The 26,832-nt window shown below is 61.5% G+C and overlaps 1 protein-coding gene across 2 annotated transcripts; it reads right to left on the reverse strand.

Moving 5' to 3' along the window:
• Positions 1–757: 757 nt before the first annotated feature.
• L1CAM (L1 cell adhesion molecule) lies at positions 758–24,907 on the reverse strand. Of its 2 annotated transcripts, XM_073887909.1 has the most exons (28): positions 24,803–24,907; positions 14,973–15,163; positions 12,137–12,151; positions 11,544–11,649; positions 11,097–11,299; positions 10,021–10,143; positions 9,734–9,904; positions 9,429–9,540; positions 9,129–9,313; positions 8,855–8,986; positions 8,556–8,699; positions 7,817–7,928; positions 7,533–7,699; positions 7,256–7,412; positions 6,970–7,094; positions 6,736–6,846; positions 6,260–6,457; positions 5,983–6,053; positions 5,595–5,817; positions 4,965–5,080; positions 4,579–4,780; positions 4,356–4,478; positions 4,062–4,235; positions 3,843–3,962; positions 3,593–3,745; positions 3,101–3,235; positions 2,709–2,781; positions 758–2,063 (listed from the first exon to the last, which is right to left on the reverse strand). In XM_073887909.1, the coding sequence occupies exons 2-28, from the start codon at positions 15,046–15,048 to the stop codon at positions 1,832–1,834; spliced, it is 3,759 nt and encodes a 1,252-aa protein (XP_073744010.1). In that variant the 5' UTR covers positions 15,049–15,163; positions 24,803–24,907; the 3' UTR covers positions 758–1,831. The 2 variants fall into 2 exon arrangements, with proteins under 2 accessions (XP_073744010.1, XP_025718666.1); XM_025862881.2 differs by lacking the exon at positions 12,137–12,151.
• Positions 24,908–26,832: the final 1,925 nt, after the last annotated feature.

The following is a 26,832-nucleotide window of genomic DNA, read 5'->3' on the forward strand; positions in this document are numbered from 1 at the left end:
TGGAGATTAAGCAGGGATGATGAGCGGAGACAAGTCTTGAGGGGATTTGCTGTCAACCGGAGCACAGAAACGGGACAAGTGCCAGAGGGGCGGGTGTTCTTAGTGATGGAAGCTGTGATAGCAAGTTTGCCCACAAGACCGATCAACAGCGACAGGAAAATTAGAGACGCAGAGAAGAGAGCAATCCCTGAGCGGGGTCATGGAGTGGGAGCCATTCCCCGGGCAGAGGGGCTGACTTCAACGGCCTGCGGCTCAGCCACGGGGGCCGGGAGGGCAAAGGGTTCGGGTCTAGGGCTGGGGGACTGATCTGGCAGTGGGAAGGTGGGAACTTGGGGAAAGAAATTCTCTTCTGATGCTTTTTGTGCTCAGTTACAGATGAAACACAGGCTACAACTGAGCTGTGGGGAAGGCACAGGACCTCACCTTGGAGAGCCAGGGGTCGGACGGACTCAGAAATCCCCAAGGCCGGCTGGTCAGCCCTGTGGGTCCACTTAAGGTGGTCATTCCTTTAAAGTGCATTTCAATGGCTGAGAGGGTGGCCACCCCAGGGAAGCAGGCAGCCAGGCAGGCGCTCCCAGGTCAGTTATGTCCTATTACACAGGGGAAGAGGGGCTCTCGCACCTGCCCCTCTGGTGGGAGCACACAGGTGTCTTGGAGGCCAGCAAGGCCCACGGGAGTGGAGGGCAAGGCGCTGGCACCTACCAGTGTGGGATGCAGCCGGGGGAAATCGTGCTTGGTAAAATGACGACAGTTCCTCTTCATTCGCAGGTTTTTATTTGCCTGTCATAATTCTGATATTTATGTACATATATATATATTTCTTTTGTTTTTTGTAAAGGGCTCATCAACAGACCAAGCAAAGGCATACAGGGAGACCTTGGCTGCCAGGCAGGAGCACAGCAGAGCTGGGAGAACCAATCTTTCCTTTTTCCTTTTTCCTTTTTTTTTGTGTGTGTGTGTGTGTGTCTGTTTTTATTTTTCCTAGGATGGGATCATCAAAGCTAATTGCTATAAAACCTAGAAACCACCTAGAGACTCAGACGTCTGCCTACACACTAGTGGCATATGGGGAAAGGCAAGGGCACAAACTTTCAAAGTCACGGTGTATTTACATTCCCAAGGTTGAGGGGCAGGGGAGGCTGAGGAGGGGCACTACTCGGACCGGACGGGGTGGCTAGAGGGTCCTGGGCTGCAGGAGGTGGCAGGGGCAGCGGGGAAGTGTGCCTGCCCCACACCCTGGCAGTGACAGAGGCCACTTGGATGTTGTCTGGTGGGCAGCGAAGGCAGCGTGTGTATAGAGCTCCTGGAAGCCGGCCCCGGGGTGGGGCAGGCAGCGGGCGGCAGGTGCCCACGAGTGTGATAGTGGCTGGTGGGGACTCTTGCCCACCTCCCATCCTGCTTGGAGCAGGTGGTGGGGACATCGAGTTCTGTCCCCAGTCCCAGCCCGGCTGTCCGAAGAGCGGCCACCCCTACTTCCTCTCTGCCCAAAGGCTGACGAGGCAGCATCTGAAGGCTCCTGATGTGTGGGGGATTGGCCCCCGAGCTGAAACAGAGCAGTGCGTGCCCAAGAAGGGGTGCAGCTGGGTTTTGGCAAAAAAGTGGGGACCGGGTAGCCAGAAGGGGATTAGCAGTGAGTTCCTCTCCTCTGCCCCCAACTTCAAGCCTCCCACAGGCCCAGGGGCCAGAGGCTGGGGCTGAGGCCTGAGAGGGGGTGGACGGAGCCTCGGTCCCAAGGGCAGCACAGGCGCTGGGCATGGGGGTCTCAGCCTCTGACTCCCCTGAGGCCCGGCCCTGGACTTGGCCCTGCCTGGCCTTGCCTGGCTGGAACACGCTACTCTAGGGCCCCGGCAGGGTTGATGGGGGAGGCGGCCCCTGAGCTGTCATTGCCTCCTGCCGCCTCCTTCTCCTTCTTGCCGCTGTACTGGCCAATGAAGGAGCCGTCCTCATTGAACTGGACGTCCACGCTGCCCCCGTAGTCAGCCAGGCTGTCGTCGCTGCCCAGGGGCTTGATGTCTCCGTTGAGGGAAGGCTGGCTACTGCCGAAGGCCTTCTCCTCATTGTCACTGTAGGGGCAGAGGGCGGAAGGGAGTGGGAGGCTGCCCGGCGGAGCCCAGCAGGAGCAGGTGGGTGCTGGCCCGAGGGAGGACGCCTGGCAGGAGGGCGGGGCCCAGGTTCCACCTGCCTTGCATTTGCTCTGAACGCACCGGGGAAGAAGTTCTCCTCCTTGACGCGCGCCCGGGACGGCAGGTGGTGTGCACACCACCAGCGGGGCAGGGCTTGGGCATGCCCAGGATCCCGGGGGGCCGTGAGGAAGGAAGTGGGCGCTCAGCCTGTAGGCGAGCCAGACATGGGGGTGGGGAGGGGAGCTGGGAAGGTGACAGGTAAGCCCAGAAACTGGATGTCAGTGTGGGGACCAGTTGGGGCACGTTGGCTTCTCCCTGAAACAGGGATCTGCTGGGCCAGAAGGCTGGGGGAGTGCAGAGCCCTGGCAAGCGTGGACCAATGGCACTCCCAGGCACACTGTCCGCAGGAAGGCCCCTGCCATCAGGCTCTGACAGTATCTTCCCACCTACCCCCCCACTCCGTCTTACCTCTCCAGGGACCTGACATCACCCAGCAGCACAGAGGAGAGAGAGACACAGGGTCAGATATGAAAGCGAGGGTGGTGCTGGGCGGCCGGCCGACACCTGCTCTTACCCCTGGCTCACCTGTACTCGCCGAAGGTCTCGTCCTTCATCGGCCGGGCCTCGGAGTCTACCTGGGTGTCCTCCTTATCCTTCACTGGAGACACAGACAAGGCCCGGCTTTCTCTCCCACCCCTGCCTGACTCTGGACGCTGGGTCCCACCCCCGGGTTGGAGACACGGGTGAGGCTTCCCCTCTGTGCTCTCTCGACAGCACTCAGAAGCCAAGAAGCCTTCGAGGTATACCGCTCACGCCGCATGGGCCTGAGGGCCCTTTGCTGCTGGTCTGCACAGAAGCTCCCTGTGGGCCCCCTTGCCTGCCCCCACACGCCCATGCCATCCTGCCAGAGGCTCGGGGACCGAGGACGACTTGTAGAAGCTCTACCACCCTCGCCGGAGCCCCAGGCCAGGGGTTACCTGAGTATTTGCCGCCTTTGCTGCGCTTGATAAAGCAGAGGATGAGCAAGATGAGGAGCAAGAGAATGACGGCGCTGATGAAGCCGATGAACCAGCCCTCAGTGGCAAAGCCGGCGGGAGGGAGCCTCGCACGGCCTGCGGGGAGGTCAGGAAGACGGTGAGCCTGGGCCCCAGCGAGACACCTACTCCCAGCCCTCTGTCCCTGGGGACAGACACCACAGGGGCTGGGGGTGGGGGTGGTGATGACCTGGGACCGAAGCATACTTGAAACTGACACTCGGCGGGGGAACCCTCTGGGGGGCAGGGGGCGGGGAGGAGGAGGACCTTCTGCAAAGATGACTGCCTGGAAACAGTTAAAACAGAAGGATACTGAAAGGGGCCATTTCAGGGGCCTGAACTTCTCCATCACGGGCCAAGCAGCACCCAGATTCCAGGAGGAGGACAGTGGAGCCATGGCATGGGGCCTGGAGCTGGGACGGACGGAAGCCTCACCGGTGCCATTGGTCTTCACGGCCATCTTAAGGAGCACCCTCTCCTTGAGCAGGTGGATCTCATAGTCGGTGTCGGGCTGCAGGTCCCACTGTGTGTAGGAGCTCTGGTTGTAGCTGACATACTGCGGTGGCAGATGAGGGCTCATCTTCTCGTCTGCAGGGGCGAGGGCAGCAGGAGTCAGCAGGAGTGCCATGCAGCGGCCCGGTCCCATGCCACCGCCCCCGGGGGGGGGGGGCCCTTTTGTGCTCACCCCCCAGGGCTTTGAACCAGATCTGGAACCCAAAATTGCACTGGCCCTCCTTGGGGACCCAGGAGACCACACTGTAATTCTCGCCGGCCATGGCCGAGATGTTGCCAAACTCCGGGGTCCCTGGGGAGCAAGAGCAGGTTGTGGGTCCTCGAGGCGGCCCAAGGCTGGCCCTCGTGGGCGTGGCTGTCTGCCGGGGCCTCCTCAGCCCCTCCAGCTCACCGGATAAGGCCATGGTGCCTCCCTCCCGCACAATGGCCTCTCCGGGGCCCTCCTTCGTGGTGGCCTGCAGCTGGAAGCGGTACCGCAGGTGAGGGCTGAGGTTGGTCAGGTTGTGCGTCCGCAGCTCAGGGTCCGGAAGGTCAAAGGACAGCTGCTCCTTGTCCCCGTCATCCACTGCGAGGAGAGGCAGGGAGTTGGCTGTGGCTTCGGGCTCTGCCTCCGCCCCCGCCCCCCCAGCTCCCCTCCACTCGTCGGCCAAGCCGGGCTGGGACGCGGGGCCCACGACACACGCACGAGGCTGGTAGGAGAGCACGTAGCCAGTGAGCACGCCGTTGTGGCTGAGCGGGGGCTGCCAGTGCAACAGCAGGCTGGTGTCCGACTGGCACTCCAGGTGTAATGCCTCCGGGTGGCCAGGCACTGTGGGGCACAGAGAGAGCGGCAGGTTCCGGCCCGGGCCCGCCCGGGTGGGCGGAGGGGCGGGGGACTGGGGGGGGGGGCGCGGTGGTACAAGGCTCACCTCCCTCTGGGGTCCTGAAGGTCATCTCGCTGGCGGGCCCCAGTCCTCGGCCGTTAAAGGCCTGCACCTCCAGACGGTAGGAGCTGTAGGGCCGCAGGCCTCCCAGGACGGCACTGGTGGTGTTGGCGGGCACCACCACGTGGGCTTTGTGGACATGCCTTTTGCTGTGCTTCCTCTGACTGCCCTCCCACCAGTATGTCACCTGCAGGGGGGCAGGGGCAGGAGATCCCACTGCCCTCAGTGGGGGCCCTTTCCTCCTACCCCAAGGACTCCTGGGAGAGCAGTTCGCAGGTGGCCGAGGCCCACCCCAGATGCTGCTACTCCTGGTGGCCTCACACCTCACCCTGGGGACCCCCCCCACCCCCACGCCTTGAACCCTTCCTTACATTGTATCCTCGGAGGTGGCCCTTGACCTGGGCTGGGTCCACAGGCCACCACCTGACCAGCACAGCACTTGAGTTAAGGATCTTGATGCCTTCCAACTCAGGGCTTGCCTGGGGGTCTGGAAACAGCCAGTGACATGGATGAGGGCCCGTGGCGCCTGGAGGCCAGGCCGGAACCCACCCGCAGAAGGAAGATGGATTTGGATGCTATATGGGGGGCAGGCAGTTTGATGAGCAAGGCGTGTGCATTGTGTCAGGGTCTCTCCTTACAGACTGTTTATTATTTGCAAGGGACAAAGGATCTGGACCAGGTGATCAAAATTAATATCTGGTAATGTTCCAGATGCAAGGAAAGGAGAGGCGCAGGACAACAAGACTTCATGGGGGATCCTGGACTGGATCCTGGACTGGGGGAAAAGACTGACAGAATTGGAATATCGGCTGCCAACTAGAAAAATAGAGTGTATCAATGATAAACTTCTGTACTTTCACGAGGGCACTTTGGTTACGGAAGAAAATGTTCTTACTCCTAGGAAATGCTCTACTGAGAGCCCCAGTATGGAGGGAGGGGTGGGGGCCTCGCAAGGGCGTGTGGGCTCCACCCCCTGTGGGCGAGGCCAGCCCGATACTCACAGTCTTCCCCCGAGTAGCCAATGGTAATCTGGGGCTCAGGGCCCTTGCCCTGGCTGTTGACGGCCTGGACTTTGATCTCATAAGGCACAAAGGTGGAGGTGTTGGACACAACCAGGAAGGGGTCGCTCACGATCTGCTCCTGCCAGGCACCCCGCGTCCCCTGAGGGCGCCACTGGACACGGTACTGAACCTGGGGGGCATTCCAGTCCATCCACCTAAGGGGCTAGAGGGGGGTGAGCAGAAGAGGAGCTGGTCGGCCAAGAGCACCCCCTCCCGAGCCCAGCCTCATGTCCTATCCTCCTCTGGTCCTTCGCACAGTCAGGGGGAGCAGCCGACAGCTGGATCCTGGCCTGATGTCCTGGGGCACGCTCAGCCCGGGGCCCCTCACCTTCCAAGTGATGACCATGTTGCTGGTCTCGTTCCCTTCCCCCTTCACATCCACAGGGTTCTTCTCTGGGGCTGGAAAGTAATGTGTTAACACATCAAAGCTGTGGGCTCCTGCCGAGGCTGTGAAGGTCAAGGCCCAAGGACGGAAGAGCCCTTTTTGGCCCTGGAGGCCAGGAGCCAGCATCTCTGATGAAACCCTGCCTCCCAACTCCCACTGGAAACCTAGAAGCAGAGGGGCTCGGGCAGGTCATTCTTCCCCTTGACTCCAGGTGGCTCACCTGCCTCAGGTGTGACCACAGTCTCGGAGGCGGGGCTGGGCTCTCCAGGGCCGTACTTGTTGATGGCAGTAACTCTAAAGGTATAGTGCACATAGGGCGACAGCTTGAGGGTGGTGGAGGTCTGGTTCCCGGGCACCTTGCCCAGACTATACCATTCCTGAGGCGCCATCTCTTTGTCCTCAAATTCGATGTCATACTCTGCCAAGAGGTGAATGGGCAATTGGGCATGTGGTCTATGGGGGAGGGGTAAGTGGGGGGACAAGTCTGGCTCTCCCTGAGGGGGAGAGGCAGTGCCCAAGGCAACAGGCAACTTCAGAGTCCCATGAGGAACCGTGAGCCCCAAACACAGGTGCAAGCCCCAGGGAGGGGGGCAGCCATGGAGCCACGGTCCGGGGAGGAGGGCGGTCCCACCAGGAGGGAAGGCTACCAGAGGTGGCAGGACGGAGGTGGGGAGGCATCGCGCTCGGGCCTCTTACTCTCGATGGGGGCGTTATGGTCCTCGGCGGGTCTCCAAGACAGGCGCACCTGGCTCTGCTTCAGCAGGTGACGATCAGACAGCTCCAGCTGAGGCACCGGCCCGGGGCTCCCTGAGGGTCACAGAGTGTGGATTCGCACTCCCCAGCTCGGGAGAGGCCTGCAATGTGACCGCGGGCTTCTGTGCCCACCCCCCCACCTCTAGGCCAGGAGCCCAGTACCATCCCAGGACTCACCCACCACCAGGAGCTCTGCCCTGCTCTCCACCATGTCCAGCTCGGTGCCAGCCACACAGCTGTAGTTGCCCTGGTCGCTGTAGTCCAGACCGTGGATGACCAGGCGCCCGTCCTCTATGAAGTACCTGGCACGGAGGGGGGGGGCAAGCTTGTCCTTTTGTTCTGCTCCCTTCCGTCCCTCTTCCAGAACCTCCCTGCTCAAAGCAGAAGTGCTCCCCCATGGGTGAGGCCAGGAGGTCTGGACACCCGGCTCTCCCCAGTCTGCCCCCTTCCACCAGTCCTGTACTTGTCACTGTCTCCAAACTCCTGGAGGTTTCGGCCCTCCCCTCGCCAGGTGATGCTGTGCTGCAAGGACGGATCAAAGGAGGCCTGGCACGTGAAAGTCACTTTTGAGCCTTTCTTCTCGATTGCACTCTGCGGCCCCTGTGTGATCCGAGTGGCATCTGAGGACAATGAAGGAAAGGGAGGGTCACTCCGGTGTCCTCCAGAGACCCTAACCCTCCCTCCTGGAGGTATTGCTGATCACATCAGTGAAGTTGGGGGGGGGCGGGTTATCACCTGACCTTTGACTTGCAGGTTAGCCACAATGGTCACATTGTTCTGGTCATTGGCAGCCTGGCAGAAGTAGTGGCCAGTGTCATTGGCCTGGAGGTCCCGGATGCCCAGGGTCCCATTGGTGTAGGGGAAGAAGCGTTCATCCTGCAGCACGGTCTTCCCTTCCTTGTCTAGCCTACAGTGAGCAGGGCAGGCCCGGCTCATACCCCACCCGGCCGGGCGCCCTGCCCTCCCCGGCTCCCTGGCCCAGAAGATGGCTTAGAGGTGCCCCCTTTGGGGAGGGGTCACTCACCACTGGACGCTGGGCACGGGGGCTCCAAAGGCCTTGCACAGAAGATAGGCAGTGCTGCCCTCGACCGCCATGTAGGTCTCGTTGTCGGGGGTCAGGATCTTGGCCGGAAGCTCTGGGGGAGAAGTAGTTACAGAGGACAGGGCAGGGCTCAGGGCAGGGCTCAGGGCAGGGCGAGGGTCCAGGAGCCGTCAGGGCAGGCACGGGGCTCAGCAGGACAGCCTCTCCCAGGAGGGCTCAGGGGCATTCTCAGGTCCCCAAGAGCCCTGCCCATCTTGTTTCCCTGCACCCAGGCTGAGCCTCCGCCTTCCAATGTGCCTCAGATATCCCTCCCATCCCAAGCACCCAAGTGTGACCCATCACTTGAGGCTCCACTGACAGCCCACCTCTTCCTGAACGCCTTCCTGGCCCATCCCTGTCTTCCCCGAGGCTCCGGGAGAGGAGCCACCAGGCTGGCCTCGGGCACATCCTGGCCAGGGTGAGGCTCCACTCAGTGACACATGGTGGGCCAGAGCACTCTCTGAAGCCCCTCTGTAACCTGTAAATGGTGGCAAGCCCCCGCCCTTCCTTCACACCGCCACCCCCCACCCTCACCGCACGCTATTGATGAAGGTGGGCGAGAGATGGGGTGAAGGACCACAGGGAGGAGAGAGGCAGCCATGGTAGGCGAAGCAACTGTTGGCTGAGTCAGTCCAGGGGCCTCGCCTGGTGGGCTGCGGGGACAGACAGACGGGTTACTCACGAACGACATAGATGTAGGCATTGGCCAGCAGGAGCCCATGCCGGTTGCGGGCCTCACACTGCGTCACCATCGTGTCGCTGGGCTGCACGTTGCTCAGGATCAGGGCCCCACGCTGGATCCGGTACTTCTGGTCCGCGGCCAGTTCTGCATGAGCAGCAGGTGGGCCCCGGGCAGGGGCAGGGGGCAGGGGGTGCCCAGGGCAGAGCAGTGAGGCACGCTGAGGCCCCCACTCACCCTGCCCTCCCTCCCCAGGGCTCCCCCACTCTCCCCCAGGTCACCCTGCCTGAGGCCCCACTCACCGTCCACAGGAATGCCGTTGATTCTCCAAGTGACCTCTGGTTGGGGCCTCCCCTGCACTTGGCAGTCCAGGCGGGCAGTCTCCCCTGGCCCATACAAATGGCTCTGGGGTTTGTGTAGCCAGTAGGGGGCAGCTGCAAGGGGGAGGAGGGCGCCCTGAGCCCAGGGCCGGCACTGGCCACAGACCCCGCCCCCTGCCACCACCACGGGCATTGCAGACTGCAGTCCCCGGAGGTGATTCCTGGGAGCCTGGGCCGCCCACTGGAGGCGTCCTACCCTCCACAGTGACGTAGTAGGTGTGCCGGTCGCTGCCCAGGGAGTTCTCGGCCAGGCAGCGGTACTCGCCGTCGTCCTCCTCCACCACGTCCAGCAGCTGCAGGGTCTTGTTGTGGTTCTGGTAGGTGACTCGGTCAGCTGGCATGGGCCCACTTGGGCGCAGCCACTTGATGGTGGGTGTGGGGCTGCCCGGGGGGAGGAGGGGAGAGCACATGGGAGAGAGCACAAGGCTGCTCAGCACGGGCCCACGACAGGCCCCACTGATCTGCCCACACCACCACCCAGGGCACCCAGACTCACAAGCCCTCAGCGATGCACTCCAGGACCAATGGCTGCCCCTGCAAGGCTACCAGATGGCTGCTGGAGTTGCTGGGGAAGAGCAGGCGTGGCTTCCTGTCAATCATGCTGTTGGCTGGGAGGAGAAAGGAAGTGGGTGGCATGGCCCGCTCCTCGCTCCACCCACGAAGTTACCAGGGAAGGGGTCTGGGCCAGGTGGAAGTGGAGGCCAAGCTGTCCCGGAGGAAGACTGAAGTCATCCGATCTCTGGGATGGGCTGTGCCTGAGGGTGAGGGGGTGGGGTGGGTATCCGGGTCTTTGGGACTCACTGGCCTTGACCCGGAGGTCAATGGGCTCCTTTTGGATGATGGTCCGCGTGCCAGGGAAGTGGGCGTGGCAGATGTAGTCGGAGTGGTTGTCCGAGGTGAGGACGTTGGCAAAGTAGAGATTGCCGTTCTGGCCCATTGTCACCCGCTCATCCTGCTTGATGTGCAAGATCTCTGCGGGGGTGGGTGGGGGGCACGGAGGCAAAGGTCAGGCCCCCATCTGGGAAGATGTACCCAGTGCCATCTTCAGCCCAGTCGGCAGCCCCCCCCTCCCCCCCACGGGCACCCACTGCTATTCATCCAGTAGATCCGGAGTGGCTCGGCGCTGGGCGGGGGGTGGCAAGGCAGGACCACTGACTCCCCTTCCTCTGCCTCTACAGGTCTCACTGTCTCTTTCGGCCACTTGGGGGCACCTAGAAGTGACAGAGAGGCTGGCTCTAGGGGTCCCAACTCTCCGGGCCGAGGGCATGGGAGGGCCAGGTGGAGAGGGAGTTGACGTTATCAGGAGGCAGGGACTCCGGGTCCTTCCTTTCTGGGCTCAAGGCTGAGGAGAGACTGGGCAGGAGACCCGTTGGCTGTGAAGGGTTAACCTGGGCGGAGGGGGGGGGGGGGGGGGGGGGGGGGGAAAGGCTGTGGTGTAGGAATGGGGGAGGGGAGCTGTGGAAAGATGTGGGAGTCACAGACCCTTCCATCATCCTGACACAGAAACCATGGCAACAGTTCCCAAGGTAACCAGAGGGGTGGAGAGGAGAGAGGAGCATGCTCCGGAGGCAGAAAGCTCAGGGAGGATGGGATGCAGAGGGAAAACCCCAGGGAGAGGGCAGCACGGATAAAGACAGCGCTGGAGAGGGGCGGCGTCGAGGAGGGAGATGGAGGTGGACACGGACGCAGCAGGGAGGAGGGAAAGCGGAGTGATGGGGGGGTGGCAGGAGATGACCCAAGAGCCATGGAGAACAAGATGGGACTGCAGAGACGCAGAGGAGAAGAGGGGACAGAAGGCCAAGCCCAGGCAGTGACTCAGACAGAGACAGAGCAGACCAGAGGGAGGGACAGGGCCGCTCAGCAAGCCTGAGCCCGCATGCAGGAGCCATGCGGCAGGCCCCGGACGCCAGGACGGGACAAAGCCCAGGGGAAGAAGCGAGGGAAGGGGAGCCAGGGGTGACCAGAAAGACAGTGGAGAAAGAGACAAAGCACGGAAGGAGGAAGGTGGCTGCGGCTGGCAGGGCCCCCAGTCTCTTCCACACACTAAGCCGCCAGCTGGGGGTGCACGGCTCCCAGCCCGGACTCCCACACCAGCTCCCTGAGACCTGTTCGGGGACCCTCTCATGAGCCCCAGGCCCTCCCAGGCCCCTGCAGCGCCTCGCACCCTCGGCCATGAGCTGGATCTCATGGGACATGGCCGTGCCCAGCTTATTGCTGGCAAAGCAGCGGTAGGTGCCCTGGAACCTCTGGGCAAAGTTGCTGTTGTTGCCCGTGATGGTGAGGGAGCCCGAATGCGGTGCCTGGTGCACGGTCACACCCAGTTCCTCCTTGGGTTTGAAGTGGACGCCATCCCGAGTCCAGCGGAACCTGTGGGCAGAAAAGGGCTCAGAGGCCTGAGACCCTGGAACCCAGGACAGGGGCTGGAACAGGCCAGAGGCCAGGCTGTGAGCAGCCCGGGGCCCCGGGGATGGACTGGGCAGGGCAAGGACCAAGGGTGATGAGAAAGATCTGGGGCATCTGGGCACAGAAGTTGGGTGGCCCTGGGAGGCACAAGGACTAGAAGCTGAGGTCAGCAGCCAGCAAGAGGGCTTAGAAGGTGAAGGTCACTCACTGCACTTCAGGTTTGCCACTGGCCTCACACTTGAGGCTGATGTCATCTGTGGGGAAGACGACCAGGCGCCGTGGAGACTGTTCCGTGATGACAGGTGGTTCCATCACTGGGGACAGGACAGACGGAGACGTGGTGTGGTGAGGACGGTGTCCGGCTCAGCCTCCACCCCTGTCCCATTGTGAGGGAAGCAGGGTTTGAAACCCTTAGAGCCCCAAGGCTACGGGGGTGGGCGGAAGGAAGAAGGAGCTAGAGAGCCATAGGCTTGTGGGTCACGAAAAGAGGGAGAGAAGGGGACACGGTACAAAGGTGGAAAGAGAGAACAGAGAGAACAGCAACAGAAAGTACAAAGCCGGACATGTAAGATGAAGCCGGAGACGGACACCAGGAAGTGCGCGAGGAAACGCGGGCCGGGGCAGAGCCAGGGCAGAGACGGAACAAAGACGGCCCACAGGTGAGAGAGCCAGAGAAGCGGGCAGCGCACACAGGGCACCGGGCTCCCGGGGAGAGCTGAGTAGGTGGAGCATATGCTGGAGGGGGACTTGCGGGCACCCCTCTTTCCCTGGCCTTCTGGGAAACACCCTCCCCCAACTTACCACGGTATCCTTCATCTAAGAAATCCAGGCAGCAAGGGAGAGAGCGGAGAGAAATGCTGACACTAAGCCCCAGCAGGGAGCCCAGTGGCAGGGACAGAAATAAGCCCCAGCAGACCCCCTGGGGAAGGGGAAGGAGGGAACCGGGGCCACGGGTGGTGTGACATGGGGGTTACATGGCAGGCTGGAGTTGTGGCAGGTCAAGACCCAGAGGGCAGGACAGTGCCCCGGTCACTGGTCTCAGGAGTGGGGTCACGCCCACAGGGGGCCAGGCTGTGGGGTTCTCGACAGACAGGGAGAAAGGGAGAAATCTGTGCCTTTTACAAGGAGTGCCCTTTGGACAGACGCTTGCAACCCCCCCCAGCCCCCCACCCCCCGCAGGGCCTGCATAACTGACCCCCGTTCCACCCAGGGTGCCTCCGAAGGTGGGGAGGCAGGCAGCTCAGCATCCAGGGCACCCTCCCCTGCCCCAGCCCACTTCCCTCCTAATCCAATTAGCACAGCTCAGTGTTTTCAATTACCCGGGCCCAGCCTTCAGAGCCCAGCCGCCCCTCCCCCCCGTGAAACCCTCCCAAAGGCCTGGCTGCATCCGAGTTTCCATCGCCTGCAGGGCTAACGCCAACCCTCTCTTTCTCCCCTTCCTTCCTCCCCGCCTGCCACCAAGTTCCCTGGGGCGGAGGCCAGAGCTACTGCCTCCCTGCGCGGGACCCAGCCCGGCACTGGCCTGGGTGGCTGTGAGGCGGGGACAGGAGGCGGGGAGGCAGGACAGGGAGGGTAGTAGTGCGCTCTGAAAGCTTTGTCTCCGCAGAAGACCTCCGTTAAGGGCCCCCAAGAGAGAGGAGGAGGCTTCCTGGGGACACTGCAGAGGGAGCCCTGAGCTGGGGAGGGGCCAGTGCAGGCAGCCCAAGAGCAAGAGACGGTGGCTGGGATGCGGAACAGGATGGGGAAAATCGACTGGATGGAGGAAGCGGGAATAGAGACAAAGGGGCCTGGAACGGCAGGAAGGGAGACGGTTCTAGCTGGAGGAGACGTTCCAACGGGGAGGCACCAGGCCACCCAGCATATTGTATTGGGGTCAATAACAAGTGCTGGCCAGTGCCCAGGGCAGCCCACTTCTCTCTCCTCACTCCTCCCTTTCTCCAAATTCTCCCTGCCCCTCCACACACGGACACACCCGGCCAGATGGGCCAGCCAGTGTGGTAGCAGGGCAGGCCAGGCTGGTGCCCAGGGTAAGGCGTGAAAAGCAACCAAGAGGAGACGGAGGGGAAGGAGGACAAGTACATGTATGTCAGTGTCCAAAAGTGTGAATCCAGGCAGACATGTGCATGTTCCTGGGTGAACTGCCTGAAATATGTTTGCCCGGCAGTGTGTTTGTATATGGGTGTGTCTTGCCAGAGAACATCTGAAGGCTATGGGTGTGCGTGCTTGCATTCAGTATTGTACACCCGCCTCCATCTGTGTGGATGACTGCTCCTTTGTGTCTAAACCCCTTGCTTGTGTGTGGTGGTGGTGTGTGTGTGTGTGTGTGCGTGCGTGCACACACCTCTTATGTGTCCTCTCGGGGTCTCTGCCCCTTCTGTATATCTGGGCCTGATTGGATACAGGTGGCTTGTCTGTGTCTACCCACGTGTGCATCTATGTGCATCTGGAGCCGGGGTCTGCACAGGTGTGACTGTATGGGCCTCCATGTGCATATCTAAGGGGTCACCCCCACCCTTTGTCCTGTCGGCCCCTCTCCACCTTCTCCAGACCCTCAGTTGCTTTTACCCCAAGGCCAGGTACCTTCCAAGCGCACCTCCCTCCACCCCTGTCCCATTCCTGGCATAGACAGTCTTCCCCACTGCCAGGCCCCAGCTCATCTTTCAGTGATACTGGCCTCCTCCAGGTCCAGGCTCAGAGACAAAGGTGGCAAGGTGAAGGGAGAAAGGATTGGAACTACCAAAGAAGGAGCAGGCTCAACATAAACATCATTATGGTAACACACACCCCACACGCAAATGGGTACTCACATGCGGCCCCAACTCACATGCATACACGACCCACTATACTCAAATGCTAACAGTCAAATACCTGCAGACCTTCCAAACCTGACCAATAAGTAACAGTTATAGTGACTCACAAACTTACACATACAGGAAATCAAAATCACACTCAAGAATAACCACACTTTGTCAGTCACAACCACATACTTACACGCAAAATACACAGTCTGTGCAACTCACAAGCATGTGCAAATTCTCATGTTTTGTCACAAACCTCCAGCCATACTCCCCAACACCCACACACCTACCCATGACCCTCCACAAACGGAGGTTCCAGCAGTCCCACCCCTCAGCCCCACCCAATCGTAAGGATCCAGAAAGCTGCTGGGCCTTTGTAAGGTGTCTTGTCCTGTCTCACTTCACAGACAGGGCTACCAAAGGCCCGAGATGGAATTACTCGTCAGAAGGAAGGCAAAACTTGAATCCAGTGCACAAGCTAGCCCATAACTGGGGCCGGCCCCCTTCTCCTGCCCGCCACAATCCTGGCGGCGGGTGGGGGAGGGCGGGCCAAGGGAGAGCGCACAGAGGCCCCCCCCCCCCCGCCGCCAGAGCCAAGCCCGCTGTCCGTGGTCCTGAAACCGATCGCCCCGCCCGCGCCTGTTCCCTATCCATGGTGCTGACACACCCCGCGTCTTCCAACCTGTTCTCTCCAGAGGTCCTGGGTACCTCCCGCCCACTCTGTGCCCAGGAAAGTAGGAGTGAGGGTCCAGAGCCGGCAGAAGGTGAGGAGGCAGAAGATAAAGAGGAGCCCAGCGCGGCGGCGAAGGGAGGCGTCAAGGCTCCCTCCGGCTACTCACATTCGTCGGGGATCTGGATGAGCAGGCAGGGGCTGCACAGAAGGAGAGGCCACAAGTACCGCAGCGACACGGCCATCTTCCCGGCGGCGCCGGCAGCTCGGCACGGCACAGCCGGCCGGGCTCGGCTCAGGCTCCGGCCGGAGGGAAGGGGGCTGGTGGGCGGCTTGGGGCGGGAGCCGGGGGTGGGGGCACTGGGAGAGGGAAGGAGGGAAAGGAAAGGTGGGGGAGGAGAGAGGAGAGAACGGACGACTTTAGTGACTAACATCTGGGCGAGCCCGGGCTCCTGGCCCCGCCCCCCGCCCCGCCCCCAGCTGGCCGGCTCCCCCATCCCTCCCTCCCCCGCACCTTAGAGGGAGAAACCTAGAAGAGTCTTAGCACCGGCTAGGCCTCCAGGTTGCCTTTCATTCCTTTTCTCCTCTGTCTGTGCCTTCCGCACCAGCTGCCTCTCCAGCATCAACTTGTTGCCCCAGTCAACTCCCCTGAGCATGCCACAGGCCACTCTGTGCATGAGTGTGGATGTGGATGGGCACGTAGCCAAATATGCACATTAGTATTTATGTGGCTGTGTGTGTGCATGCAGGAACACATTTGTATATGTCTTCTCTGGGAGGGGAGTGCAGTCACGAGTGGGTAGGTGTCTGGGAGAATCAATGCATGGGTCTAGATAGCTGTGTGTGCACACAGGAGAACGTGTGTCTTCTCGTGCGTGTCTGTGGGGGATCAATCCTCACATCTGCTAGCTCTGTGTGCACACAAGCAGGGGCACGCATGTATGTAGAGAGAGAACTCTTGTCGGTCTCATTGTTGTGGATTTCAGAGCCAACTAATCTCTGGGTGCTGTTCAGGTCTAAAAAGCTGGTGGGGGGCAGCAGGATCTTGGGAAGTGGGGACAGGGAAGGGAAGAAAGGGGCCCAGGAAGGTGGCATTTCATAGAATAGTTTGAGGAAATGGAAGAAGGGCGAAGGAAGCCTGGCCTCAAGAAGTGGCAGGAGAAAAGGAAGTAGGAAAGCACCTCTCCTCTGTCCCTCAGGCCCCGGGGGGGGGAGGGGGCAATAGAAGTGACTGTGGCCTCTCCCTTCCAGATGCTGCAAGCCAGGGTCAGGGCAGGGATCAGCGGGAGCTCTGGGACGGTCACCTCTCAAGTGTCTGGCAGGCCCAGGTCTTTTTCTGAGTCTTCCTGGCTCAACTCCTAGATGTGTCCACCCAAGCCCAGGTGACAGCAGCCATACCCATGTTCCACCTGCATGCAAGAATCCCTGAAGACTGGAGGCAAGGGGGAGACTCCAGGCAAGGGGAGGTTCTCTGCCAATGATAGAAGAGGAAACACACTCCCAGGAAGACAGCTGACTTTGACTCCAAACAGGAACGGGTGCGAGAAAGAGGCAAGGGGAGAAAGTGCAGGAGGGGTAAAAATAGGTTGCTGGTTGACAGAGAGCTTGAGGCTGGAGCTGGGGTCTGGATGCCCTCCCCAAGACCATACTGGACATCTTCATTGTGCCCAGCCAACACCTCAACGAAGGGGGACCAAGCCTCATCCACAACGCTGAAGGGGTGGGTAGGGAGGCCTAGGATGCCATGCTAAGGCATCTAGACTCTGTCAAGAAGCAATCAGGAGCCATAAATTGGTTTTGGGTAAGGTGACCCGCGAAGAGTGGTGAATGCAACAGACTGCCTGGGGACTAGGTAGGGCAAATGGATGGTGGTGAAGAGCAGTCAGCTTGGAGGTCTCAGACTCCCACATCCAGAGCTGGATGGGGGAGGTGGAGAAGCACCAGGATAGGTCAACATGGATGGGCTGAAGGTCAAGAGAATGACTTGGAGGGCTGAAAGTGGTGAACGCATGGCCAATTCCCAACTTGTAAGAACTAAGCTGGGGCCCAGAGGGGAAGAGCAACAGCTCTGCCCCCACCTTCCCTCACCAAGCCAGTACAAGCAGGGTGGCCCCCAGGCATGCTTGGCCTCCACTTCAAGGCCTGTAGGAAACAGCAGGAGACTCAGATCAGAGGACAGGCGATCAAACAACCACCTTGGGAGCTCTGAACAGTCTAGACTTCAGAGGGGGAGGGGAGAGAAACCAGCGAGGGCAAGCTCAAATAAGGGCCTTTCTGCATGAAGGAGGCCTGAGTGCTCCCTTTGCTGGAATGATGATCACTGTCATGGCAGCTCCTCTTTGTCCTCAAAATCTAGGCTCCCAGAATGGGGCTCAGCACATATACCCCAGGTGTATATGCAGGGTCAGTACAATACTTCCAAGCCCCTGGTCCCCATTCTCTGCCCCATCCCAATGCCCCACAGTCTCCTGGTATTTGCCACCCAGCCTGCCACTTTCCCGGGCACTCAGACAGGCAGGAGCCAGAAGGTTGAGGCCCCCTGACAGCTGGGAGGGGGCTCTGCCTCCTCCACTCCCACTGCTGCTGGGTCTCTGATCTCTCCTCATTCCTCAGGCAATTACAGAGCAAGCAGCTCAGGTTGTCAGCTCAGCAGGCCCCCCAACCCCCATCAGCACCTCCAGGGGCAGGGAGGCAAAGAGAGTGTTCCACAAGCTGGTGTACAGATGGAGCCAAGGCCATGTCTGTGAGGGGTGGGGATGGGCTGGGGAAGACTGAAGGGTGACAGACAGGGTGAGAAAGAGGCAGGAGGGAGCAGGAGAGGCTGAGAAATGGGGCTGGGGGAGGGAGGACAGGGAATGGGAGACAAAGGATGCTGGGCCACCACTACAGTAACCAAGAGAGAAATCCAGCAACAGAGACTGGCACTGGGGAAAGGGAGGGGGAAAAGGTGTACAAAGAGCGAGAGATGGGAAACGGCCCAAAGAGCAAGAAGAGTGAGTGGTGTGTGTGTGCACACGGGCACAGGCCTAGTGGTGCCTCCTTGGGCGTCCCTGTCCCTTGGGGCGGGGGGGTGTGCCAGGCAAGGGACTGGGAAGGAGGGAGATGGGCCTGAGGAGGCGGGCTTCCTGGGCTTGGAGGTCAGGCTGGACTGACAGGCAGGGCAGAGAGACAAACGGCTGAGAAGCTGTTGAGCCAGGACCACAGATACAAAGCCCACGATAACAGACCAAGCAGCAGGTCCCGCAGGTCCCCGGCCACTTGTGGCACTGGGGCTAGGAGACAGTTGTAAGACATGATGAATGAGCCACTGCTGGCTGGCCCTCCCAGAGGAGGTGGGGACCCCCACAGCTGGGAGGGAGAAGCACTCAGAGGATCCCAGTGGAGTCCTTCCAAGATTTCTGCTAGTGCAGAGTGAGAGGCCGCCTGGCTAGGGGAAGGTGCCCACACGTCCACAGGCACACCAGTGGGTGTCCGTGTGCATGCCTGCACTTTGTGCTGGGGGGAATGCACAGCAAAAGCAGGCTGCTCCTGAGTGGGTCCAGCTGGGAACCCATCCCTCGCCCCCCACACTGCACAGACAGGAAGAAAGGGTGTGGCAGGCACGGAGGTAGACTCGTCCACTGGAGCCTGCAGGACTCCAGACGGGCTCCGCCCTTTGCCGCACCCCAGCTAGATTGTGCCCCTTAGTCCCTGGGTCCCCTGGGGAGTCCTCTCCTCTGGCCTCCTGTCCTCTGAGGGGAGGACAACTTGGAAGGTCATGGAACGAGGTTGAGACCTGGGGTCGCTGCTTTCCTCCCTGCATACACACACACACACACACACACACACACACACACACACGAACCTTCAAGGGTGCCCAGCGTGAATTCCCAGGTCCTGTGTAGAGTCCTCTCTGCCTCTCCCATCTGATAGAAATGCACTTGCTCAAGGAACAAGTAGCGAGAGGGCCCTCCAGCTCAAGGTCTGTTGAGAATGGCAGTGTCCTAGGGCCTCACAGGCCCGAGCAGGAGCAGGGCTGGGGGCTCAGGCCCCAGGTGTGTGAGATGGTCCGAGTGTGGGTGCCTGGTGTGCATGCTCATAGACCTGGGGAATGGCTACGTGCGGGCACCCATGCCTGGGCTGTCTCCCCAGCAGGGCTGGTGGGGGTCTTTGAGCCTGTCACAGCATGTACAGGAGGCCGTGGGTGTCACCTGCACCCCGTGCACTGTGTTCCTTTAAGGCTCCTCCTCACCCTCCCCCCCCCCAGACTGTGGCTGGCGGGTTTCCATGGAGATGGAGCCCAACTCCCTCCACTGGCAGCCCGGAGGAAAGCCTGCCGCAGCCTAATGGGTTATTTAGATAATACATAAAGGAGGCTGCTGGGTGGGAGCCCCACAGGTACCTGGGGGCCTGGAAGCCTTAAAGGATTGCCACCTTGTCCTTTGTGGTCCCCCCCCCACATCGCCCCTCCCTAAGGCGCTCCCCAGAGTGAGCCCTCAGCCCCCTCAAGGCTGCAGTCTCCAAGGCAACAGCTCACCTGTAATGGACCATTCTCCTTAAAGGATGAGGAAAGGGTGGGACAGAGGTTAACCCTTCGTGGGAGAGCAGGGAGGAGAGACAGTCTCCACTGGGGAGGGGAGGGGAAGAGCTCACCATCTGTGGCCAGGACAGTTTTTCTCCACCCCCTCACGTGTGTGTCTCAGCCAGGTGCCCCATTTTAGTAAATAAATTCATGGATACCACTTACCACACGCCAGGGACCCTTCTAAGCACTTTTACTTACGTCACGCAATTAATCCTTAACATCTCCCCGGGGAAGGAAGTGCTATCATGATCCCAATTTTACAGATGAGGAAACTGAGGCTCAGAGAGCCAGAGCAGTATCCAAGGTCACAGAGCCAGCATGAACGGACACTCACCGGGGGTGAGCTTCTAGATAGGGCGCAGGTTCCCAAAGCCACCAAACACTACGGGGCGGGGGGGGGGGAGTCAGCTCACCTCTCAGGCGCCCGGCATCCCAACATGTGTATCTGCTTGCTTTCCCAGGGGGCCAGGGCCCTGGACAAGGATGGCCTCCAAGCCGTCCTGCCCCCTTGGGAAGGGCTTATTTGCTAGGCAGATGGCAGGCAAATGTGGGGGGCAGGGAGGGAAATCTTGGGAGCAGGCCACGTGGAAGTAGGATGTGACCCATATCACGCCTCAGCACAGAGCAGAAACCATCCCATCCTTAGGCCTTGGGCTTTACATGAGGCCCCATCCAAGGACGCCATCCAAGAGAAGGCAAATTCCTTTCCCTATTAGGCTTGGGGACAGCCGTGCAGAAGGGGAAACTGAGGCCCAGTGGAGCAGGGGCCAGGACTCCAGCCTCCCAGACCTCTAGAATGCCAGTGCTGTAGCCAAGTTTCCCATGCACAGTTGGGGAAACTGATGCCCACGGCCTAAAAGCTGCCCCTCTTTACCCCCTCTAAGCCTTCCCTTCAGCTCTGGAAAGTGAGCTAAGAACAAGACCAGAATACACCCCCATATGCACACCTAAGAAATGAACCTGGCACTAGAAGGGGCTTCGGCGGCCAGGCTAGAGGGCACAATGTACATCGCAGTGCTATGGGCTGGCAGGGCCTGCCTCTAGAAGCGGAGGGAAGAGCCGGCAGGCAGTGCAGGGAGGGTGCCAGGCAAAGAGGAGAGGCAAGAAGCCCCAGCTGTCTGCTCAGATCTGCCAGTCCTGGGACACCTGGCCCATGGAACGGGGTGGGGGACGGGCAGGAGGTGCCTGAAAATGGCTCAGAGACTGCCAGGCCCCTCCAGCCCCCTCAGGGCTCCCCACTCCCAAAGGGCTAAAGAGCAGAGGGGGCACAGGAAGCCTGGGGTGGACAATGGGGTCTCTGTTGTCCCCAGGGCCTCAGCATTCCTAAGGCATGAACGCAGGAGGCCAGGGGAGGGGTCGGAGGGCACCCCCCCACACACACAACGGGAAGTCCCATATCATGCGTGTCGTGCTGCCACCGCCATCAGCCCCGCCCCTTCCCGGCATCTGAGGGGACCCATTCGGGCACAGAGGGATCTGTGTGCCCACGCTCTCCCACGAACACAGACAGACGCACACATGCAACCAGATGTAGGATCCCCACACACGCAAAGAGGAATCCTGGAAGCTGCACACACACCCGTGTCCAACACCGTCCCCAGGCAAACGTCCAGCCTGGCTGCCCTCTCTGAGTGCTCTAGGCCGGAGAGCTGAGGGAGGGGCTCCTGGAAACCCATCTCCTGCCTTCAAGCTCCTCAATCAGCCTGCATCACGATGGACAGGCTCAGAAGGCCCCCTCGGCTGAATGCACAAAGCCCAGGACTCTGTCACCTCCTGCCCCACCCAATCCACGGCTGACAAAGCCATCCCTGATGGGTTTAGGGCCAGAGGCTGGCACGAGCAGGACAGTGGCCGGATGCTCCCCCTGCGGCTTCATGAGCTAAGGAGAACACGGAGGGCCCAGGCAAGCTCCTGAGGCCCTGGGTGGGGGGCACTGGACAAAGAAAAGCTTCCAAAAAGGCCAGCAGTCCAGACCCTTCCCCTGCAGAGGGACCCCGGCCCCCTCTCTGACCATTGCCTTTAGGAAGCCACAAAGATCCTGTTGATATCTAGGGAGAAAGCAGACTGGCCTTGCTAAAGGCCTGTCCCCCAGTCCTCTGGCTGGTGGCCAGCAGGCGCCTCCTGTCCACCGTCCAGGTCAGATGAGGCCCCTACAGGCAGTCTGGGCCCAACCCCAAGGCGTGGAGCCCACTGGAGGAGTGTTGGAGCAGCAGAGCAGTCACCCCGGGGCTGAGGCTCAGAGCTGGAGCCAAGCTCAGGGCGATTGGGAATGGGGCAGGGGAGGAGGGGGGGGGGGGGGGGGGGAGTAGACAAAAGGGGAAGCAAAGAGACTGAGCCCAGGGCACCAAGGGGGAAGGGTGGGGCAGGCAGAGGCAGGGGAAGGGAGGAGGGAAGCAGTGCACTCCCCACAGCAAAATTCAGCTGAGTGCGGAGGAGAAAGGTGATGCCTTTTGGGGGGGGGGCATGGAGAGCTGGGCGGCTGGCAAGGAGAGAGCAAGGGGGTGGGCAGGGGAAGCAGAAGAAGGGAGGCGGTCAGGATGGGCCAGGTCAGAGCAAGCAGCAGGGTGAAAGACTGGAGGGCAGGGCCTGCTGAGGGCCCATCCCAGCGGGGCCCCACCCAGGGACCCAAACACAGCCGTCCATCCATTTTGTGCGAGGAGCAGGCAGGGCCAAAACAGCGCCTGCTTGGGACCCTAAAGGGAAAGATCAGACCCCCTGCATCCCCCATTGTCTGAATCACAGGCTGGGGCGGGGCCCCTGGGACTGCACTCTGCGTGTTAGCTCCCCACCTCACACCTGCAGAGAGGAGCCTCTTGGTCAGCCTCTGCACAGGATCTCCATCTCTACTCCATTCTCCCCTAGCGCATGCCTTCCCCAAGCCCAGGACAACCCTACAAACCCACCCCCTTCATCCCGGAACGGTTTGATCTTTTGCCCAAGAAGGGGGTCCTGGAAAAGCTCCCACCACCTTTGCCCTGGCTCTCCTGGGGGCTGGCCTGGCACTGCGGGTCATGACTGGCAGGGCCTGGCCAGGCGGCTCTGCAAGGCCACGCAGCCCTCACTGCCTGCAGGAGGGCCCTGAGACGTTCCTTCCGGCTGCAGCCATTTACAGCAGCACCAGAGACCGTCTCGAGAGGGACCCTGGAGATGAACGAGTCTGTGCTCTCATGTGCTAGCCAAGAGGGCTGAGACTCAAAGCAGGGAAGGGACTGGGGGGCCCAAGTCACTGGGCTGGGAAATGGCAGGTATGGCACATGGGGCCGCCTCCTCCATCCTCCCCAGCCAGTTTGCCCAAGTGCGTGCCATGGAAGGCACCCGCCCCGGCAGTCAAAAGAGGCTAATCAAACAGCCGCTGGAGTAGACCTCAGACGAGGCCCTTCATCACTCCTTGCTTCCCTTTTCCCTTCAGAGAGTCGCAAAGGAAAAAAGAAAACCAATTCATTCCCTTGGAGGACAAAGACGGTGTCGGTCAGGTTTGTTACTGGCTTTTCCATCGGTAGCACAGAGCCTGGCCCAGGTGGGCACTTGGCAGTGAGCAGCTGCCCAGCAAATGACTGCCCACACCATGGGCCGCTGGGCTCCGGGGCAGGGAGGAGCTCATCACTGTGCAGAAAGGGGCCCCTGCCGCCTCGGGGCGCTGTGCACCCACTTAGTGCTCTGCAGGGGGGCTGAGGGCTGGGCACTGGGGGAGGAGCCTCTGGGGAGCAGGTGGTAGCAAACCAGGGAGACTGAGGCTGAGGTGTGCTGAGCGGTGATCGGATCACTGGCAATCCTTAATTTCTTTTGTTCTTTTCTGGATATTTCAAGTGTACCACGATAAAGCTGCATTTCCTCTAGGATCGCACACGCACGGACACAAATAAGTATGAAGGGAAAGAGAGAGCCCAGAATACAGACTAGGAGCCACAGGACATTCCCGGTCTCAGCCCTGACACCAACTTGCCTTGCGGCCACAGATGGCCAAGAACCCCTGAAGGCTGGGGAGCCCGTGGGTGCACGTGTGGGTGCTGCCTGGGTGCGAGAGGCTGGGCCAGATGCAGTCCCACCACCTGCGGCAAGGAGCTGGTCAGGAGTAAGAGGCCCCAGCCCGGACCCTGCCCCAGCCCTCCCAACAAGGGACAAGAAAGGTGAGGTTCGGCAGCAAGCAGTTCATAGGCAGAAAGGCTGACTGGCTTATTCACTGTCAGGGCCACGTGAGTCAGCAGAGATGACACTGGGCTGCCCAGAAGCCCCTACCCTTTGGGTGGAGTTAACTGGAAGCAGGGCACCTCCTTGGGTGGGTGTCAGGCCTCCAACTCCTTGGGGCTGGCAGATGGCCCCCGGGCTTGCCTCCCTAAGGCAGGCAGTGATGAGCGGGACTCCAGATCCCTGTAGGGGGCACCGGGTTGTACTAGGTGCTCCTTTGCAACCCCTGCCAACCAAGAGATCCCAAAAGTCTGCCCTAGGGAGGGGGGAAGAGGAATTGCAGGCCCCTCCCTTAGCTGAACAGAGACAGAGACCGGCAACCGGCAAAAGACGTTGAGGCGGGTAGTGACAGCGCCCTGAGCATCTCGCCTTCCAGAATCCCTGGCCCTGAGCCACTGGGACCCTCCCTCCCTCACCTCTACCCGACAGACCCACATTCTACACCCCTGTGCACTGCCGCACATCGGTAGGCGCCCAGGCTGACCTCACACAGTGCACCCTTTCTTGGCCACGAGAGCCTGCAGAAACTGAGGCTCCAGACACACCCTGCGCCTCCGCAGGAGGAGACCCCGGTCCTGGTGCAGGCTTGCAGGGGAGCCCCGGGAAGTCCAGGCTGGGGTTTGGAAAGAAGAGGGAGGAGAACAAAGCCCCCCTTCGCCCCCCCCCCCAACGCGGCCTTGGGGCAGAGGGCCAGGCAGCGCCCAGCCCTGTCCCCACCCCTCCCCCCATGGCAGGGGCAGCCTAGGCCAACCCCTACAACGCAGGCGGCGGGATTTTCAGCCAAAGGGAGCCCTCGACTGGGGAAGAGGGGCAGCCACGCCCAGGGCCACACCCCAACGCGGCCGATGGAGGGGGGGGTCACTCGGCCCCCATCGCGCTCCCTTTCTCACACACGCGCACACCCGTAGGGATGTGCCAACTTCAGCCCCCACCTGCCCGCACAGGCCCTGCCTCACTCCCCGCGTAGTGTCCTTCTCCCGATCGGCATTTTGGGCGTCGCCCAGGTACCCCTCACCTGTCGGGCTCCGGTCCCCGGTCTCCTTCCCCCCCGCCCGGCTCCTGTCCGTGCGGCCCGGAGCCCGGTGCCTGGCCTGGGTGGGGCTCCAGCGACGGCCCCCACCCCCGCAACTGCGGGCAGGGCTGTGCGGCGCTCCTAGCTCTCGTCCCCCCGACCCCGGGCAGGGCTGAGCCAGGGGGCCGGGGGCGTCGCAGCCGCAGCCGGGGCGCGAGGGCAGGCCTGCCCGGCTTACCTGAGCTGCGGCTGGCTGCCGCTCGGGCTGCCCGCCCAGCCTCCGCGCACGCCGGCCTCGGACCCGCTGCCGGAGCGCGTCTGCGATGCCGATGCTGCGGCGGCAGCGGCGGGGCGGGGCGGGCGTGCGCGCAGGGGAGGGGGAGGGGAGCGCAGGGGAGGCGGGGGAGGAGGGAGTGAGATCACCTCCCCCGCCGCCCGCCCCGCCCCGCCGCGCCCTCGCCCCTCTTCTCAGCGGACCCCCGCTGCTGAGCCGGGCTGCGGAAGCCCCGCGCCGGCCGGGAGTCGCCTGTGGCCCCCTGCGGGAGCTCAGTGCGACCCCCGCCGCCAGATTTCGCCAGACCTGCGCCGGCAGCCCCGAAGTCCCCGGCCTCTGAGCGCCCCCGCACCGCGGCACCCCCGCCGCAGTGTCGGCTCGGGGTGCAGGAATCGCGGGGCTAGGGTGCCCCCGGGGCGCGGGGCTGGGCGGTGGAGAGAGGAGTCGGGCGGGGCAACAGCCAGGGCGACCAGGGCGACCAGGGCGCTGGCGAGCGAAGGGCACCCACACGCAACGCGGTCCCGGCCGCGCCCTGGTCGTGGGGGTGTTTGGACGCTCCCCCACCCAGGGGACAAGACTCCCAAGTCCCCGGGGTCTCCCCCGAATCCCTCCCATCCTAGGCACCGGGTCCAGTAGGGCGCGGACCTCGATTTCAGCCCACCAAAGACGCTCCAGGGATGCGGGCAGCCCAGAGCCCAGGGGCGAGGAGGTCACGGAGAGGGAGCCCCTGGAGCCGCCACTCTCAATTCTTAGATCTTCCTCCAACTCCCTGCCGGCTTTCTCGGGCCAGCGTTTTATTTCTTTGTCGTGAGGATTGGCCCCATCTCGACCTTTCCCAGAGGCCCCACTCTCTCCGGCTAGCACTGGAAGCCTGGGAGGGAGCTCCTCCCCAGCGCCCCCCCTAGGCCCCCCGGCCGTGACCTCCGATGGGAGGCAGAGGGCGCAGCAATTCCGGAGTGAACCGAGCCGGCCGCGGGGCAAGGAAGGCCTAGGGCCTAGATGGCAGATTGCGGCCCTGGTGGCCACGGTATTTTTATGAGCATGCCTGTTGCCCAATGAAGCATTCCCGGGCCTTCGACTCAGCCTCTCAAGACCCTCAAAGCCATGCAGGAGGCCCACGTGGGAGGGGCCCGGACATCCGGGCCTGGAGTTCCCACCCCACTGACCAAAGCGCCGGCTTCCAGTTGCCCTGCAAGGTGAGGCTCGGAGTCCTGCCCTCAGTGAGGGTCTGGATGCGATGTTTCTAGGGGTCTTTAGAAGGAGACTCGCTGAGGAGGATAGGCTCCTGAGTGAAGGCGGAGGGCTGCAGAAGCGGAAGAGCCAAGGGAGCTCCGTCCTGCCCCCCAGGGTTGCCAGTGCGACCCCCCCCTCCGCCCCCGTTTGGTTCTAGTAGACCCAGAGTGGGCTCAGAGCTCGGAATGGAGGGCGGTCCTGGGCGCTCAAGAAGGGGGGTTTCCAGGGTCCCTGGGCTGCTATCTGCTTCTTGCCTGCTCTCTCTCCAGCCACCTCTGCCTCCCCACTCACCCCGATAAAGTTCCCAGCCTCTTCCTCCAGCCCCACCTCCACAGATCCTTTACTCCTTTCTCGGGAATATAGGCTTTGATGCTGATCACTGTGATAGCAGTAACAGGAGTGCAGAGGACAGAGCCCAGTCGGTATGCCGCCCCTGAGTGCATGGTGATGGGTTCAGCCTCCTTGATTACACTAGGATGCATTCCTATTATGACGCTAAATCACGTTTATTGAGCCCTCCCATGGGCCTGCCATTGTTCTGAGCACGGTTCATGTATAAGCACATTTACTAAGCACAGCAGTCCGGGGAGGTCAATCATTATTAGCCCGTATTACAGGTGAGGAGACTAAAGTCCCAAGAGCTCAAGGAATGTGCCCAGGGAGCATAACTAGAAAGGGTCTCTTTTTCTTTGCTAGATCATTGCATCCACACACGACCCTCTGATGAAGGTTCTGTTATCCTCTCTCTCCAAGTGAGGAGC

Source organism: Callorhinus ursinus, unplaced genomic scaffold, assembly GCF_003265705.2.
Source record: "Callorhinus ursinus isolate GAN/ISIS: 27379988/994484 unplaced genomic scaffold, GSC_fseal_2.0 scaffold84, whole genome shotgun sequence".
NCBI classification, from domain to species: domain Eukaryota; kingdom Metazoa; phylum Chordata; class Mammalia; order Carnivora; family Otariidae; genus Callorhinus; species Callorhinus ursinus.

What these genes read in the sequence shown, in the direction of transcription:
- L1CAM (XM_073887909.1), bottom strand. Translation starts at nt 15,048, where the DNA reads ATGGCCGTGTCGCTGCGGTACTTGTGGCCTCTCCTTCTGTGCAGCCCC. An exon ending in TGGCTACTCGGGGGAAGACT is followed by an intron (nt 5,081 to 5,594) that starts GTGAGTATCGGG and finishes GGCTGTTTCCAG; the next exon opens with ACCCCCAGGCAAGCCCTGAG. An exon ending in CTTCAGGACCCCAGAGGGAG is followed by an intron (nt 4,479 to 4,578) that starts GTGAGCCTTGTA and finishes TGTGCCCCACAG; the next exon opens with TGCCTGGCCACCCGGAGGCA.